The sequence below is a fragment of the Elephas maximus genome, chromosome 21 (assembly GCF_024166365.1).
Source record: "Elephas maximus indicus isolate mEleMax1 chromosome 21, mEleMax1 primary haplotype, whole genome shotgun sequence".
In the NCBI taxonomy this organism is placed as follows: domain Eukaryota; kingdom Metazoa; phylum Chordata; class Mammalia; order Proboscidea; family Elephantidae; genus Elephas; species Elephas maximus.
Genome location: NC_064839.1, coordinates 17,331,396 through 17,350,852, shown reverse-complemented (window position 1 = coordinate 17,350,852; position 19,457 = coordinate 17,331,396). Strand labels below are relative to the sequence as shown.

The window sequence follows — 19,457 nt, the reverse complement described above, 5'->3', positions numbered from 1 at the left end:
CCTCCCCCGCAGGTCTCACACAGATAGCAGCAGCAGCACTGACCTGTATGAACATCTGATGTGTGCCAGGCACTGAGGGTTTTTGGCCCATTACTGCTTAATCCACACCACAAAGTAAGCGAAGGTGAGTACACGGCTTTGTATGGAGAGCCCTTCTGGCTACCTAAGAAATACCTGCCCACACTCATACAAACGGCTGTTGGTGCAAGCCTTAATCCAAACGCAAACTCTTTCTAGATTTTACTGAAAGAAAACAGTCTTTTCCACAGTGGCAGGGTCAGGGCAGTGGTTCTCAGACTTCAGTGTGTAGAAGATTTGCTTGGGAAGGGGGTGGGGGAATTGTCCAAAGGCAGATTCCAGGATGTCTTAGTCATCTAGTACTGCTATAACAGGAACCACAAGTGGATGGCTTTAAAACAGAAGTTTATTTTCTCACAGTCTAGTAGGCTAGAAGTCCATTTCAGTGCGTCAGCTCCAGGGGGATGCTTTCTCCGTTGGCTCTGGAGGAAGGTCCTTCTCATCAATCTTCCCCTGGACTAGGAGCTTCTCCTTGCAGGCACCCCAGGTCCAAAGGACATGTTCTCCTCCCCGGTACTGCTTTCTTGGTGGTATGAGGTCTGTCTGTCTCTCTGCTCTCTTCTCTCTTTTATGTTTCAAAAGAGATTGGCTCAAGACACAATCCAATCTTGTAGATTGAGTCCTGCCTCATTAACATAACTGCCACTAATCCCACCTCATTAACATCATAGAGACAGGATTTACAACATATAGGAAAATCACATTAGAGCATACTGGGAATCATGGCCTAGCCAAATTCATATGCATATTTTTGGGGGCACACAATTCCATCCATGACACAGGGCTCCCTCTGAGTTTGGATCTGTAGGTTTTGTGTGGGCCCCACTCTTCAAGCTTAGCTGCAGGCAGTCTGCAGACCGCTCTTTAGGAAGTGTTGGTGGGAATGTGGTCAGTCTCCACACTGGGACCCTGACAACAAAGCTGAAGTGTGGCTGCCATTGTCGTTAGATGTCATGGAGTCGACTTCAACTCATAGCAACCCCAAGTAACAGAGTAGAACTGCCCTACAGGTTTCCTAGGCTGTAATAATGTTTACAGGAGCAGATGACCAGGTCTTTTCTCCTCTGGAGCTGCTGGGTGGGGTTAAACAGCTGAGCACTTAACCGTTGCGTCACCAAGGCTCCTTGTAGTAAGGCTAGTACAGGAGTTATTACCACACACCAACAATCTTCTCCTGCGCCCCCGTCCCCTCAGAGGAGCATTCCTAATGAAGGGAGAAATAGGCACCAATTACGGGATGCGGCAGCAGGGTCCTATTATTTACCTGCTTCCTGCGGAACAGCTGCAGAGCTGTAACCCGTCCAGGCAGACCCCCCGGAGAAGACCGCATTACCGACCTTACGGCATTCTCCCAGTAGATGGCGCTAACTCGTTTTAAACACCATTTGTAAAAGGAGACGGAGCGACAGGGGACGATCACAAGCAGAAACGTCCAATACGAACCATCTGTCCTGAAATGACACAGAGGAAGCTTAAACTCTCCTGGGTGGGGTTTGTAATCTGGTGTGTAGCCTAGGACTAATTCCCACACTTGCTTTCAAAAATCACCTGCTTCCCAAACCTGGGGCTGGCTGCTGGCAGATAGTTGGGAGTTAAGATCCAAAATATTGTCATAACCTACTCTGACCACAAGATGGCGCTGCTGCACGCAGAAGGACAAGATGCCTGAGAAAATCTAAATCTTACAAACCCATCCAAAGAGGAGTACGACCTGAAAATAAGGTATGGAGGAAATAGCCGTGTTGCTCAGACTTGCAACGTATCTCTCAAATTTATGATTATAATACTACCGCTACTGCTGCTGCTACTCTTAGCGGATACCACTTATTGAGCGGTTTCTAAGTGCCAGGTGCTGTGAAAAGCCGTCTGCATACATGGTTTCATTTAAACCCCATACAGCTTTGTGAGGGATGCGATGACTGTACTTCTGAGAGGGGACATTGTGTGAAGAAGCAGAAGCTGGGACCTCTTGTACTTTCCCAAAAGAAAAGGGGACAGTGATCTAATTCTGGTCACGTCGGCCACAGTGAATGGGATGGCCTCTCTGCATAAAAAGCTGAGAGCTCCTTCTTTCAGTGAATGTTTGAGTACCTACTATGTGCCTATAGGGTCGCTATGAGTCGGAATCGACTCCACGGCAGCGGGTTTGGGTTTGGTTATGTGCTGGTGATGCAACGGTTAAGCGCTCGGCCGCTAACCAAAAGTTTGGTGGTTCCAACCCACCCAGGGGCTCCACGGGAGAAAGACCTGGTGATCTGCTTTAATGAAGATTACAGCCAAGAAAACCCTGTGGGGCAGTTCTGCTCTGTCACACAGGGTCGCTGTGAGCTGGAGCCGACTCGAAAGCACCCAACAACAAACAGTATCAGCACTGTTGTAAGTGCTGAGGAAGCAGAGCTGAAAGGACCTGAGAGAATCCCTGTTTTTAGTGCAGAGAGGCCACAATGAACCCTTAGGTCAGGGACTAAGTGATGTGAAGACAATGGAGACCAAAACCAAACCCAAACCCAGTGCCATGGAGTCGATTCCGACTCATAGCAATGGCGACAGCAGGGACTAGAGTGCCTGCAGGCGCGTTTAGATGATGTCAGCTGCAAGCTGGAGCCGGCCCCTACCGGCTCACAAAAATTATTAATGTAACCAAAGCCACTGAACAATAATATGTCTAGAAACTGTTAAATGGAAACCTAATTTGCTGTGTAAAAACACAATAAAATATTATAACAAAAAAGAACCAATTTTTAAATTTTCAGGAATTCTCTGAGCAAGATCTTAAACATAACTGCTATTAAGAATTAAATCACACAAATTTACAATAAAATAAGTTATATTTAAAGCAAGGGTAGTAAATAGTCAAAGCTCCTCACTTTCCTAATTATTTTCCATTTTACTATTATCTATGCCAGGCGTAAGGAGCCCTAGTGATGCAGCGGTGAAAGTACTTGGCTGCTAACCAAAAGGTCTGCAGTTTGAGCCCACCCACCAGCCACTCCACGGGAGAAAGACGTGGCAGTCTGCTTCCGGAAAGAATACAGCCCGGGAGGGTTAGTGGGGCAGTTCCCTGGTGGCATAGTTGTTAAGAGCTATGGCTGCTAACCAAAAGGTCAGTAGTTCAAATGCACTAGGTGCTCCCTGGAAACCCTATGGGGCAGTTCTACTCTGTCCTAGAGGGTCGCTATGAGTCGAAATCTGCTCAACGGCAACGTTTTTTTTTTTTTTTTAATATGGTTGCTATGAGTCAGAACTGACTGGGCAGCAATGGGTTGTACCAAGGGTAAACAAATTTCTGTAAAGGGCCTGGTGGTAAATACTTTAGGCCACGCAGGACAGATCGTTTCTGTTGTCACGACTCAACTCTGCCACCGTAGCACAAAAGCAGTCACAGGCACCAGATGCAGGAATGGGCATGACTGTATTCCAACCAAAAGTTATTTGTATAAACAGGCGATAGGTAGGCTAGATGTGACCCCCGAAGCTATAGTTTGCTGACTGCTGATCTGTGCCGATATTTATGCCTATTATATCTGTAGGGTGGAAATGCTATATAATGGCGTGCTAGTCCTACTATGTAGTCCTATAGCTCACATACTTCAGACATGTTATCAGGAGGGACGAGTCCCTGGATAAGGACATCATGCTTGATAAAGTAGAGGTTCAGCAAAAAAGAGGAAGACCCTCAATAAGATGGATTGACACAGTGGCTGCAACAATGGGCTCAAGCGTAACAATTGTGAGGATAGTGCAGGACCAGGCAGTATTTCATTCTGTTGTAGATAGGGTCACTATGAGTCAGAATTCACTCGACAGTACCTAACAACAACAACAATCCTAGTGCATCCCATGGAACGTACAAACTATGAATCTGGGAAAATTGGAAGTCATCAAATATGAACTGGCCCACATAAAGATCAATATCCTAGGCATTAGTGAGCTGAAATGAATTGGCATTGGCCATCTTTAATCAAACAATCATATGGTCTACTATGCCGGGAATGACAAATTGAAGAGAAATGGTGTTGCATTCATCATCAAAAAGAACATTTCAAGTTCTATCCTGAAGTACCACACTGTAAGTGATAGAATAATATTCATATGCCTACAAGGAAGACCAGTTAATATGATTATTATTCAAATTTATGGACCAACCACTAATGCCAAAGATGAGGAAATTGAAGATTTTTACCAACTTCTGCAGTCTGAATTGATCAAACATGCAATCAAGATGCATTGATAATTACTGGTGATTGGAATGTGAAAGTCGGAAACAAAGAAGAAGGATCAGTGGTTGGAAACTATGGCCTTGGTGATAGAAATGATGCCGGAAATCACATGACAGAATCTTGCAAGATCAACAACTTCTTCATTGCAAATACCTTTTTTCAGCAACATAAATGGCAACTATACACGTGGATCTCGCCAGATGGAAAACACAGGAATCAAATCGAATACATCTGAGGAAAAAGACGATGGAAAAGCTCAATATCATCAGTCAGAATAAGGCCAGGGGCCAACTGCAGAACAGACCATCAATTGCTCACATGCAAGTTCAAGTTGAAGCTGAAGAAAATTAAAACAAGTCCACAAGAGTCAAAGGACAACCTTGAGTATATCCCACCTGAATTTAGAAACCATCTCGAGAATAGATTTGTCGCACTGAACACTAACAACTGAAGACCAGGTGAATTGCGGAACGACAACAGGGACATCATCCATGAAGACAGCAAGAGATCATTAAAAAGGCAGAAAAGAAAGACAAGACCAAAAAGGATGTCAGAAGAGACTCTAAAACTTGCCCCTGAACATAGAGTCGCTAAAGGGAATGGAAGAAATGATGAAGTAAAAGGGCTGAACAGAAGATTTCAAAGGGTGCCTCGAGAAGGCAAAGAAAAATATTATAATGGCATGTGCAAAGACCTGGAGACAGAAAACCAAAAGGGAAGAACACACTTGGCATGGGCCCTGCTCTACAACTTTTCTCCTGGGGCCTGGCTTACTGCTCTCTTGCTAACACATCTCCCCTGGTAAAGCCTGAAGAAGGGGCATGTACTGACCAAAACAGTGGTTCTCAATCCTGGCTGCACAGTGAATTTGCATATAAAAAAAATAGAGACTTTAAAATCATACTAACGCCTGTGCCCACTCCAGACCAACTGGAACCTCTGAAGATAGGGCCAAGCAATTGGTATTTTTCAAAGTTCTTCATGGCTGTGGTTAGCGGCCATCAAGTCAGCTCTAACTCATGGTGACCTTACATACGACGGGATGAAATGTCACCCAGCCCTGCGTCTTCCTCACAATCACCAGCATGTTTGAGTCCATCATTGTGGCTATTGTGCCAATCCATCTCACCCAGGGTCTCCTTCCCTCTCATTGACCCTCTGCTTCACCAGACATGATGTCTTTCTCCAGTAATTGATCCCTCCTGGTGCCGTGTCCACAGCAAGCGAAACGGACAATGTTCTGCTGTGATCCATAAGGTTTTCATTGGCTCATTTTTCAAAGTAGATCACTCCTTTCTTCCTAGTCTGTCTTAGTCTGGAAGCTTCACTGCAGCCTGTCCACCATGGGTGGCAGCTGGTATTTGAAAGACTAGTTGTATAGCTTCCAACATCATAGCAACATGAAAGCCACCACAGTGCAAGAAACTGGCAGATGGGTGATAGCAAAGTTCTTTGGGGGATTTTCAAGTGCAGCCAGGATTGAGAACCACTTTGTTGCAAGAAATGTAATTCTCTGACGGAGACATAGCCTATGTGTCACTTTCTGGTGGAACTTTTTGCTCTAAGATGGAGAATCGTGAGCTTGGACACAGTCTAAAGGTGAAGCAGCAAATCTATTGTAAAGGTACTGTCCTGGCCTCTTTAGAGAGAGCCTTGGAAATATTTATTGAACCTGTTCTGGAGGTATGAGAAAGGATTTTGAAATGGGATGAATTTTACTGTTTCCGAAGGAGACTTGAATACAGATACCCTAAAAGAGGCAGGATGAGGATGCTATTTCCTTTGCTCAGGAGGTGTGGAAACTTCAGATGTCAGGAACTTGAATGTCATAAACTAAGTCCTGGGTTGATTAGGTGAGAAGGAAGAATCCCTTGGGCAGGGGCTGAGCTTTGTGTCAGCCTTTCAATCTCCCCTCACACTGAATTGTGGACAGACAGGTCTGGGGTCTGCCACCTTTGGTAGATTGTATTGTAGTGCTGCATTTTATTTGGGAGGGGATACTGAGGTCTGTCCGTTAGCATAAATAAGCAAGGGAAGACTGATGAACGGGATAGACTTCCATACCATAAAAATAGGGTGATTCGCCCAACAGGGACTCTCATCACAGAAGTGTCACTGAAATTTCCAAGGTGTGTCCATTATTTTGGAAACCCTGGTGGCGTAGTGGTTAAGTGCTACAACTGCTAACCAAAAGGTCAGCAGTTCAAATCCACCAGGCGCTCCTTGAAAACTCTGTGGGGCAGTTTTACTCTGTCCTGTAGGGTCACTATGAGTCGGAATCAACTCGACGGCAATGGTTTAGTTTGGTCCATTATTTTGACCTCCCAGTGTTACAGTTTAAGAAAGCTCTTAAATTTCGTGCAGCAAGTCATCACCTCACACATAACAAAAATACAAAGTGAGTAGTTTGAGGTTGCACTCAGGTTTGGACAGTTGGGGAGGAAGTTGACTTTGCCAGGGATGTCTTTATGAGGCCCTGTCCTCTCTCCTGCCTTTCTCCTGCCTTCTGCACTTTGGGGAACTCTCAGTGTGACCTCTGAGGTCTAATTTTGGAGGTTCTATTTGGTGGCAGGCAGAGTCTCACCAGCCTGTGGAATAATGAAGTCAGGCTCAGGGCCCTGGTGTGTGGCTTCTTAGCTGTGCATTCTAAATGCTACAGACACGGCTGCTCAGGGTGTGGCGCGGTGGGGTTATGATACTGGGATAGATTTATTTTAAACAAATGTGTATCTTACTGTTTTTGACCTCTTGGCAAACTTCAGACTGTTTTGTTCAAACATATTCTCAAACCGTGCCTGTAGGTCACACATCATGGGGGATGGGCAGCTGGGGAACAGAAAGACCAAGGGGTAGTTACAGGTTTCTGTTCAGAGGTCACCTCAAAGAGCCTTCACAGACCACAGTAACCACTGGTTTGCTGGTAAATGCTTAACAACCAGCTCTTTCTCTGTGTGTGTAGGTCAATGAAGGCAGAGTTCGGAAGAGTTGCACGCTAGGATTGTTGTTGTTGCTGGTAGTTGCTGTTGATTCCAACTGATGGCAATCCCATGTATTGCCTAGTGGAACTGCTTCATAGGGTCTTCTTAGCTGTAATCTTAATGGAAGCAGATTGCCAGGTCTTTTCTTCCCTGGTACTGCTGGGTGGGTTCTAATTGACAGCCTTTATGTTAGCAGTTGGGTGCAGACTGTTTGCAATACTCAGGGGCCTGCACTAGGTCTGTTGTTGTTAGGCACCATTGAGTCAGTTCCAGCTCATAGCAACCCTGTGTACAACAGAACAAAACACTGCCTGGTCCTGTGCCACCCTCACAATCTTTGCTCTGTTTGAGCCCATCATCACAGCCATTGTGTCAATCCATTTTGTTGAGGCTCTTCCTCTTTTTCATTGACCCTGTACCAAGCATGATGTCCTTCTCCAGGGACTGGTCCCTCCTGATAACATGTCCAAAATATGTGAGACGAAGTCTCATCATCCTCGTTTCTGGCTGTACTTCTTCCAAGACAGATTCGTTCATTCTTCTGGCAGTCCATGGTATTTCAACGTTCTTCACCAACACCATAATTCAAAGGCATCAATTTCTGGGTATTCCTTATTCATTGTCCAGCTTTTGCATGCATATGAAGCAATCGAAAACACCATGGTTTGGGTCAGGTGCACCTTAGTCCTTAAAGTGACATGTTTGTTTTGAACACTTTTGCAGCAGTGAATCCAAGTAAAATGAAATCCCTGACAACTTCAATATTTTCTCCATTTACCATGATGTTGCTTATTGGTCCAGTTGTTAGGATTTTTGTTTTCTTTATGTTGAGGTGCAATCCATACTGAAGGCTGTGGTCTTTGATCTTCATCAGTAAGTGTTTCAAGTCCTCTTCACTTTCAGCAATCAAGGCTGTGTCATCTGCATATCATTGGTTGTTAATGAGTCTTCCTCCAGTCCTGATGCTGTGTTCTTCTTCATACAGTATAGCTTCTCGGATTATTTGCTCAGCATACAGACTGAATAGGTATGGTGAAAGGATACAACCCCGACACACACCTTTCCTGAATTTAAACCATGCAGTATCGCCTTGTTCTGTTCCAACGACTGCCTCTTGATCTATGTACAGGTTCCTCATGAGCACAATTTAGTGTCCTGGAATTCCCACTCTTGGTGATGTTATCCATAATTTGTTATGATCCACATAGTCGAATGCCTTTGCATAGTCAGGAAAACACAGTAAACATCTTGCTGGTATTCTCTGCTTTCAGCCAGGATCCATCTGACATAAGCAATGATATCCCTGGTTCCACGTCCTCTTCTGAATCCAGCTTGAATTTCTGGCAGCTCCCCGTCAATGTACTGCTACAGCCACTTTCGAATGATCTTCAGCAAAATTTTACTTGCATGTGATATTAATGATATTGTTTGGTAATTTCTTCATTCGGTTGGGTCACCTTTCTTTGGAATAGGCATGAATATGGATCTCTGCCAGTGGGTTAGCCAGGTAGCTGTCTTCGAATCGAAGGGAAATCGGAGTGATGTTAAAATGGCATAGAGTATACTTCACTGGTGTGTTCATTCAGCTGCGGGTTTTCAAAACAGGGAAGTTCTTGATTGTACCATCGACACCAATATACCAGCTCGGACCATAATAAGTGACTTAAACTCCACGGAATTCCTAAGGTAGACTTGTTGGATCTGTTCTCTGAAAAAAGACAAAGTTTCAGTTCCATATAATATCAGGTAGTCATTCCTCCCACCGCCGTCTGTCAGTTTCTTGTAGAGTGGTGGCTTACATGTTGCTATGACGGTGAAAGTTATGTCCTCAGCATTTCAAATACAAGCAAGGTGGACAGATTTCAATGGAGCTTCCAGGCTAAGACAAGGAAGAAAGTCTTCGCAATCTACTTCTGAAAATTAATCAAAAGAAAACTTATGGGTCAACATTTAAAAAAAACAACAGAACATTGCTTGATATAGTGCCGGAAGATAAGCCCCCTAGGTTGAAAGGCACTGAAAACACAGTGGCGGCAACAATGGACTGGAGCATACCAATGGTCGTGAAGATGGTGTAGAACTGGGTAATAGTTCGTTGTTGTGCATGGGGTCACCATGAGTTGGAGCCTTCTTGACAGCAACTAACAATAAGAACCAGCATTCCTCCGGAAACTACAGAAAAGTAAAGCATTCAACTAACTGCCCCTTTGGCAGGGGTGGACCCCTAGAGATGCCAGAGTTAAGAGCTCAGATGCTAACCAAAAGGTCAGTAGTTCAAATCCACCAGCCGCTCCTCGGAAACCCTATGGGGCAGTTCTCTCTGTCCTATAGGGCCGCTGTGAGTCAGAATCAACTCAACGGCAACGGGTTTGTTTTCTGTTTTTGGCAGTGGTGGGAGGGGGTGGGACACACTGTGGTAAATCGTTTTGTGCCCTTGTTTGCAGAGATGAAGCACCGGGAGAACAGCCCCCGGCTGGAGTGGTTTAGAGACTTTTGGAACTGAATGTTAACTAGGAGCAGAGTACTCAGAGGCAAGCCTGGCTCAAGGACCCACAGAGAAGCGCAATGGCAGGAGGCGGCCCCATGGCAGGAGGCGGTCCCATGGCAGGAGGTGGTCAGGAGTCCTGGTACATATCCCAGAACAGGCAGGCATGAAGGCATTCCCAAAACTCCTGTAACAATAGCTGACGTTTGACGGGGAAACAGAAGTCCGCCCGGGCACAGCGTTTCCCCAAAGGATCCTCCTCTCCTGGCACCACGGCAACCACTTCAGGAGTTGTCAAGACCAATTCCAGTTTTCCCGTAATAACCCGAGACCCCGCCCCAAAAGAAACCAAGGAAAAGGAACCATAAAAATTTGATTTTAATGATACAGAAATAGTGTATAATACATCTCTTTCCACGGCAGCACTTCGTTCATCTCTAAAAAACTTAACAAAAATAAGGCTAAATCAGAGCAGTCTGATAATAAAGGGATACTTTATGTGGTGGTTTTTTTTTTAAAGGAAGTTTTCATAAATACAGGATGTTCTTCAGGAAAAAAAAATTTTAATGCTGAACGAGATACCAGAAATAGGACATGCAGTACAAAACGCGCTTCTTTTTACCCATCTACCAATGGCCACAGTTTCCCTGGCAAGCGTCCAATGGAATTCTGGAAACAGTGAACGTCTATGATGTGGTATGACGCAATGCTAAGACTTTCTGGAGCTAAAATTCCACAGTTCTAGGCCATTTTATAAAACACAACCCAGGGGAGTTGAGTCTCCATCACAATCCCTCTAGAAAAAACAAAAAGCAAAAATGAACAGTGGTGAAAAATGTTCAGAAAATTGTATCTGAAGCTGTGGTGTCTGCAAGGATAACTCCTTCCTCGCTGCCCTTTTCCCTGATGTTATTCAAGCTCTAGGGTGAAATACAGAGTTGCAAACGTGGGGACACAAACGTGTCATCGGTGCCAGGACAGCCAACCCCGGAATCCAATGGGCTTTTTTAACCTGGTTACCAGTGCTGATACTGACCGGGACCAGGAAAGGGGGGCAGACTTTCTCCCCCCCGTTTTACTATCCCTGGCCACGTTGGCTAACTAACATTTTACCACTGCTTTCTGACTCCAGAGAAACCCTTCAGCTTCTCCCAGACTCAGAATAAGATGAGGAGTCAGTCAGTCAGTCTCTCTCTCTCTCCCAATAAAACAGAAGAAGGAAGAACAGACAAGTCCAAAGCTTCCTCCCTGCAGGAAGCCTCTAGCTCCTAATCTCTGATAAATGGCACGATCCCTTCATAGCCGTAGAAAGCTGCTTTCCCGTGGACCCACACACACCTGCTTTAGGGCTTTACCTTCTTTCTTCCTCCATCCCATTTTGCACTGTAACACATCTTTGTCCACTACCACCTTCCACTTGCTTTTGGGAATTAATGTATTATTTTCATTGATTGAGAACTGTGAGTGTGATGTTACCATCACCAATCCCTAGAGAAGGTGGCCTTATTTTTCAGTGTAAGCCTTCTGGTCCACCAGCTTGAACACAGACATCTTCCTTTATGACAAGGGGAGCTCGCAGCAAGAGAAGAATCTTCTCATGTAATTTTTAAATTTTCATCAGAAAGTACCAGATAGTAAGAAATAATGTATTTTTTCCTTCAGCTTTACAGGACAATTTTGTATTCCTATTTCTTTGGTTCCCGGAGGCTCGATACCCCCTCAAGAAATAAAATGGAGGGAAAACGTCCAGGTAAATAACATTAAATACCCTCTTAAGAATTACCTGTTTTCCAAAGACTGCTAAAACCTCTAAGAAAGAGCAGGTTGAGGTACATATGCTGAAATGTATTTCTTATACAAGTTCATCTGTAAACAAATAGACAATCTGGTAAGTGTCTACTTACCCACATTTAAGCAGCATAATTAATACAATAATGTTACATGTTCACACAATCAGAGAATGACATCTTCTAGTTTGGTGGCTCTTAAGCCTGGCTGTAACCTGGCTGGTTGGTAAAAAGAGGAGCTTCCCACTAACAAACTTCCTAGGTCCCGCCCATGGAGTCAGATCTAGCAGGCATGTCTTGGCATCCAGAATTTTTTTTCCCCTAAAAAACTGAGAAACTAAGGCCCAAAGAAGTGAAAATGCTTGTCCAAGGCTACAGAGCCAGCAACAGAGAAAGGGCTAAAACCCAGGCCTCCCCTGCTTTTCCTGTTACACCACAGTGTCTCCTAGAGCCTTCCCTGACATGCCACCCATACACTTAAGCTGAGCAATCAGTAACATAAAATAATATGAAACGACAGCTATTCCGTCGTTAAAATTAGGGGGTAAACTGTTTGAGGGCAGAGACCGTGTCTCCCATTCCTTCTGACATAATCCTAGGCCCCTGATGCAAGGTCAGTAAAGACTCGTTGGCTGCCAGTTGCTCACCCGAGGACTGATACTCCCCTCACATCTCTGTCTGCCATCACCCAAGACCATAAGCAAACTTATCCAGCTGGTTCTCGAGAGCCAGCCAAGGACAGTACTGACTCCCGAATTTATGAAGATGCCGTGTTCAAGCAGCCAGGAATCTGAGTGGCAATACCAGCTCCATTAAGATGACTTACTACGTCTTCCCCTTGATCCCGAATCATCTGAAACAAACAAATGAATCCAAGGGGTTGGAAGAACCTGACCATTTACCTGTCACACTTGGCAAATATAAATGATAAAAAGCCTAAATTATTCTAAGGAAATGATTCTCAACAACTGTATGACACTGATTTTTGTAACCATTTCTTTAGATTTTCAGTGTCTCTCCCCAGTCTTACATTCTTTTGTGGATGGAGTCAAACTCCTTTATAAAGCTGATAGTGAGGGACTGGCCACATTTGCTCTTTTTCTCTCTCTCTTTCCCTCTCTCCACACATACAGGAATACATACACAGCCACACACGCGCACGCATACACACGCACACATGTATTTATCTGAAGGTGGGGGAAAATGATTTGTTATTTTTTCTGTTTGGAGCTATGAGTCATGAGCCATGTTATAAATGTTTCCATTATACTGTCATCTCGATTGTACATATGATAAGAGGAAAAATAAAAAGGATAATCAAAACACTTACAAAGCAAACAGGAAAATATTTTTTGAAATTTAAAGAAATAACTAAGCAGGAACATCTGCCACCCTTCCACGCAGCCCAGCTCTGGTCACGCCTCACTGACAAGCCAAGCTCTTCCGGAACAAGGAACAAGGACGGGGCCGGAACAGGGAGGTGGGGACGGCAGCCTTCCGGGCTGGCTTCATGGTGCTCAGAAGCAAGGGAAGAATCCCACCTCTATCGGGACCACCAGAGGTGGCCCTGGGCATCCCTTTACTGAGTGTTCCCTCCCCCAAGTAACGTTAAAAGGATGTAAAGCTCCATCTAAGAAAACATGAGAAATAACTTATGGCTGAGGATCACCTGACATGAAAACACTGCCATGCACTGTGGAAACCACACAGGCATCAAAACCTTCCTTCTTTAAATCTGCATGGAAAGGCTGGAAGGACAGATTTCCCCAGCTTTTATTTTGTTTAAATGTTTGCAGAAAAGGAACTGTATTCTCTTCTTCTTTTAAATAGTTAAGTCCATTTTTACCTACATGTAGAATTCCAATCATGCCTCCAGATGAACTTTTAAAATCCTATTGATAAGCTTGTTCATCCGTGGATTCATTCAACACATTTACGAAGTGATGGTTGGGCTCTAGGTGGGCAGAGCTAGAAGAGACTTGGACATCTTGTATCCCAGGCCCACATTCTACCCTCGGCTAATGGAGGCAGAGCCCACCCCGCAGCCCAGGGCTCCTCCCCACCCCCTCAGCTCCCGATCTGGTATCCTTCCCACCACCCCAACCCACGGCCTCTGCAGTACAAAACCCCATGCAAAATTTATGTCCCTTTTCATTTCGAAAAATGAGAACAATTGCGAGATGAGAGAATTTTTTGTACCTTCTCATTCTTTACAAAGCTAAAATAAACATCAGCAAAATGGATGATAAAACCAAAAAAGTGCCTTTAAAAGACAGTAATTGTAGGGTTTGTAAAGAGTCTATTTTTTTTTTTTTTTTTGCCATTAAGTATTTTATAAAGTCATATGCTAGGTCCATATGACAACTTTCTGTCTCTCTGCATGGTTAGGAATTCATTCTAGAAAGACAACGATACCACAAAACAACACTCATAGAACACACACTCCACAGCACAGACATCTGGGCTTCTAGTCTACCACATTTACTCGAGGTCTATAAACACATTAGGGATATTAGCCAAGAAAACATCCCGTTTTTTATTTATTTAATCAGAAGGAGGATGCAGCTGCTGACAACATTTCAATAAAACACGATTCATAACTGTCATTATCGCCACTGAAGCTGAAGTGAACTGAGTCAGGGTACTGGCTGACCGATCAAACTTAAGCTCAGGACAGACTTGTTCGAAAGAGCAGAGGTCTAGGTACCCAAAACGTCTTTTCAGGGACATTTTAGTGAGTGATTCTATATGTCAAACGTACTGTCTTCTGGAGCACGTATTTGTGGAGGACTATTTTTTTTTTTTTTTTTTATAGCATTACACTTATTACTCCCACCTTCGGTATGAAATTTATCGTGTCCGGTCCCACACAATAGCTGGAGAGCCTTGAAAAAAACCTGTTGGTTGACAGTTACAACTATGAATGAAGAGCTTCAATTGCTGAATATCCTAATCCTCCTGGAAAATTACATCAAAAAAAAAAAAAAAGACGTTTTGTAACAGAATCACTCATTTATCTCAAAACCAGAACAAGTAGAAAACAACACTCCATTAAGGGGCTTTAACTCTTTTTCTGGCCACTATTACAGAAACTCAGCAGATTGCAGACATGCAGGAATCGGCACTAGATAGGAAAGAATTAACAAGTCAAACTGAGTACACCTTTAAAAACAGATGGAAAACAGGCTCTTAACCAAACCAAAGGACTGCTTCCTCAAGGCCACCGTGAGCTACAAAGGAAAAATGATTTCACATCCTTGGTCCAGAAAGAAGACACATTTATTTACATTCTCAATGGACTAAAAGACGTTTTATGCTTCCAAAAATATCGTATGGTCAACGCACTTAACTGAAAGCTTCAGGTATTAATAGCTGCATTTACACTTTTTAAAAAACCAACACAAACATACTTTCTAGAGTGCAAAATGCGTCTTATTAAATACTTCAGTAACACAAAAGCAATTTGTTTTTAAACACTGGAATCCTTTTCGGAAGGATCCTCACCACAAAGACGTCCATTGCCGGCAATGGACGCTGAACAAAACTGCCAGCTCGAGTAAAACGCAACGTTAAAATCCTGCGTTCAGCTTCTTCACCTCTCCGGCGACCCCGTTTATTTGTACAAACTCATGGTTGGACTCTGGTACATGCACATGTATGCATCACAGAGGAGTCTTCGTGCGCATCCTTGGATCCTTCTGGAGTCTAAGGAGTGCAGCTCTTCCAGAGACATCTTCAAGTACTCACCAACTTCTGGGCATGGGGTGACCTGCGGAATGTTGAAGCCATTCTGACCACCTACGAAGAAGAGGAGGGTCTCTTTTTAGGCCTGTGAAGCTCTCACCCCCCAGTTGCTGCCCTGACCCACCACAGCGACTTTAGAAACTTGGGATTTAGTACAGGCTAATTTTCAGGGTCTGAAAGTCCTTATTTTACTTCTGATTTCTGGAAGCTAATGCCTCTTGTAGAAACCCTGGTGCTGTAGTGGTTAAGCGCTACAGCTGCTAACCAAAGGGCTGGCAGTTCAAATCCACCAGGTGCTCCTGGAAACCATATGGGGCAGTTCTACCCTGTCCTATAGGGTCACTGTGAGTCGGAATCGACTCGATGGCAATGAGTTTGGTTTTTTTTTGTTAATGCCTCTTGTTAACTCTCAACAGTGAATAAAACTGGTAAAATGACATTACCCTGAGAAAAGGCCAACGCCTACTTTCCAGGCTCCTCTCAGCATTCAGTCAGGGAGAAACAGTACAGACACATAAGCACACAACACTCAATTCTTCACATTTCCATATCCCCTCCCAGCATGGGCACCCCGTACACGTCACCATGGGGTGGCCCATTTAGAGCAGGCCTAGTAAAAGTCAACACTATCATTCCTCCCTCAAGTCTGAAAACATAATTGTTCAACTTTAGCAAGGTTTGATTTACGTATCATGAGACTGTGAGCGAAGATGCTATGGAGTATGCTGTTAGGGATTCCAGAAAAGGCCCTTCTGGTTTAGCTCTCCCAATGGTTTAATATGAAACACATACGCTCTGAGGTTAGAAGGACTGGGTTAATACTCGCTCTGTGACCTTAAGCACCTGAAACTTTAGCTTTAATAGTAGAAAAATAAGAATGATTCCTTCTTGCAGGGTATCTCGAGAACTTAGAATAATGACTTCATGCATTTCCCAGGGAGCTTGGCACATGGGCACACCATAAAATGGCAGCCCTGGCTTGCACAGAAAAGGAGAGGAACCCGAAAGTAAAAGATAACAAAGCTGCAAATAAAATCTCTCAGTAGCAGAATGTACGCATATCATAACAGCACAATAATACTCTTCCTTGATTTAGGTCTACCACTTGCCCCTGAGTGATACCAACGATTGATGTGCTTAGCTGCTAATGTAAAGGCTGGAGGTTTGAGTCTAACCAGAGGGCACCATGAAGAAAGGCCTGGTGATCTACTTCCAAAAAATCAGCCCTTGAAAAGGCTATGGAGCACAGTTCTACTCTTGACACATATGGGGTCACCATGAGTTGAAATCCATGCAACAGCAAAATGTTTTCTTTTTTTTTTTTTTTAAACTAGCAACTCCACGTGTGCCAGAGCAGCACTGCGTTCCACAGGGTTTTCAATGGCTGATTTTTTCAAAGTAGATAGTCAGGCCTTTCTTCTGAGATGCCTCTGGGTAGACCTGAACCTCTACGTTTTAGGTTAGCAGCCAAGCACATTAACTGTGTGCATCACTCAGAGATCCCTCAATCTAGGTAGCAGGGCTGTGAACACATTTCAAGATCTATGGCTGTCTCACCAAGATATCCCTGAAAGAATTCTGTCACAAAATATTTTCTCACTCAGAAGAGGCTATGGCACCGTGGACTCTCCCAGTATAAACTAAAACACTGCCACAAAGCAGAAGGAAAGTTTTCAAAATACCATCCCGGTCGGCCATGCTGTCAAAGAAGAGCCAGGCCGAGTCGTCCTTCCCGTACTTCACAAAAGCAACGTAGTGGCTGGTCTCTATGCAGAGCACAGCAAATAACTCCATCTTCTGGCAGGGTATGCAGCCGTGTCTCCAGTCCCAGTCAGGCAAATCCTTGGGAAGTGACACGGGGTTGTACTTATGACTCAACCTCTTGGGATGAAGGTGGACCTAAAATGGACCATGAAGAGAATGTCACAGATAAGCTGAACTCCACGTTACAAGTCACTGCGCTTTGCTTACTCTTACTCAACACATCCCCTATAACAGCAGCCAGGTACTTCACAGAAGCCTAACAAACAAACGGTCAGGAGAGGCAGAAATACTGCATCTTATTATGAAGCTTTGAAAGTTAATTTTGATTTAAAAACCTTTTCAAAACCTAAAGTCTGTGTCCAACTATAAATAATTGACAGTTCCTCCAAGAACATCCAGAGTGAAGGCACACTTACTTGGGTGTTGCAGGTCTTACAGAACTGCTTGATCTTTCCAGCTGAGATGTCAGGGTCATCATAGCACTCTCTGCATTCGTACATGGCAAGTCCTCCGCATATCCGGCACTGCCTGGGGGCTAAGAGGGTGGTAGCGGATGGGGAGGCGGGGGTTAAGGTGCCTTTAAAACATGCACTCTTTCGTTTAAAAAATCAGAAGGAAAAGTTATGCTTTAAAAAGCATAATGTTCATGGACTCGGACAGTCCCTTCACTCCTGTCTCTATAAATGTTACATTGGATATCCTTGGACTCAGGGTATCTTGAATATTTTGGTATTTTCTCTGTACAAATGACAATCTTTTAAATAACAAAGTCTGGGGGTTCTCCTCCCTGATTCTAAAAGTGAAGAACGCCCATTAATGAAAAATTCAAAGACATAAGAAAATACAAAGAAGAAAACAAAAAGCACTTGCAATTTTCAATTTGCAAGAGATAACCACTGTCAATACTGTTGTGTATTTTCTCCAATAATTTTATATCTTCATATTTATATAACTGTGCAGGTAGATATATATATTAATCACATCCTATTGTAAAGTATCAGTGCATTTACCTTTCACTTTACATTGTATCTTGACCATTTTTATGCACATTAGTCTTCAAAAACATGAATTTTAATGGCAGTAGTTTCAATGTATAAATAATTCATTTAACTCTTCTTATTAACGTTTAGGTTGTTTCTAATGTATTCATCAAGTGATAATACACATTTGCATATGAAGTATTCATCTGCATCTCTGATTATTTTCTCAGAGTAAATTCCCAGAAATAAATTGTTGTTGGGTGCCATCAGGTTGATTCCATCTCACAGCAGCCCTATATAACACGGTAGAACGGCCCAATAGGGTTACCTAGGCTGTACTCTTCACAGCAGCTGGTTGCCAGGTCTCTTCTCCTGTGGAGAGGCTGGTAGGTTCGAACCACCAACCTTTTGTTTAGCAGCCCAGCACTGAACCATTGTGCCACCAGGGCTCCTTGAAGCAAAATTACTGGCTTAATATTTCAAGGCTCTTCAGATACTGAGTTGCCTTTTAGCAGAACTGTCTCTAGTTATAATCTTATTCATGAATGATAATGACCTGACAATTTCTGAAAAACAAACTAAAATATCTTATACTTACTGTCCTCAAGTAAATCTGTTATATTTAATTCCAGAGAAGGAAAAATTTTTTTAAATAGTTTAAAGTCTTTTCCAAATCGAGGCATCTGAATAATCAGACATGATGGTGCCTAAAAAGAAAATATATATTTTTAGAACCAAAGTTCTGGAAAAAAAATTTTCCCTATGAAACTGAAATAGTCACACTGTCAAATCAAGCAGTGATTTTTAGGCATAATGCTGACGGTCTGTAGAACATTCTAGAAGGGTGAATTTGGGGTCTGGAGGCAGAGCTCAAGGAGTCACAAGTGTGCAAGCAGGCGACTATCTCATGGACACAACAATACCCAGGTCAGGTAGTTAAAGAAATAATGACTCAACTAATACCATGACTATCTACAGTGACAGTCTGCATTGGGTTTGTATCTAACCGAGGTTTTGGAGAAACTGTTTTTGCAAGTATAATATATACAAGCTGTCGTCACTGAAGAAGACTATTCCTCATTTCAACAAATGCATAACTGTAGCTGTTATGTTTTTACCAAACGTTCTTTCAGAAATGAATAGTCAAAAAAAACCCCATAAGCATGTACTACTAATATCATGAAGATACTCAGAGAGTAAAAGAAAAATCATTTCTATTCTTCATTAACAAACTGATATAAGTGAATCTGTTCACATTTTATCTTTTATTAAGGGGGAAAATGAAACATTCTCTTTGGGTATATTTGGAAATATGCTTGCATAAAATTTAAAATAGTAAATTTATGCAATAAAAAAGATGACAGTTATTTTTTCTAAGAAACACAAATCTTTCTTTCGCTTTAAACTACCTGAAAGTTTTT

General features: G+C 43.2%; 1 protein-coding gene across 7 annotated transcripts in view; it reads right to left on the bottom strand.

The window, feature by feature from the left end:
• Positions 1-14,809: 14,809 nt before the first annotated feature.
• The window catches only part of CYLD (CYLD lysine 63 deubiquitinase), a 65,421-nt gene continuing 60,773 nt past the window's right edge, over positions 14,810-19,457 (bottom strand). For all 7 annotated transcript variants that reach the window (XM_049863628.1, XM_049863630.1, XM_049863629.1 and 4 more), the window contains 4 exons: positions 18,635-18,743; positions 17,473-17,591; positions 16,975-17,191; positions 14,810-15,346 (listed from right to left, as the gene is read on the bottom strand). In XM_049863628.1, the coding sequence (XP_049719585.1) occupies positions 15,162-15,346; positions 16,975-17,191; positions 17,473-17,591; positions 18,635-18,743 (630 nt within the window). In that variant the 3' untranslated portion in view covers positions 14,810-15,161. The remainder of the gene's footprint in view (positions 15,347-16,974; positions 17,192-17,472; positions 17,592-18,634; positions 18,744-19,457) is intronic.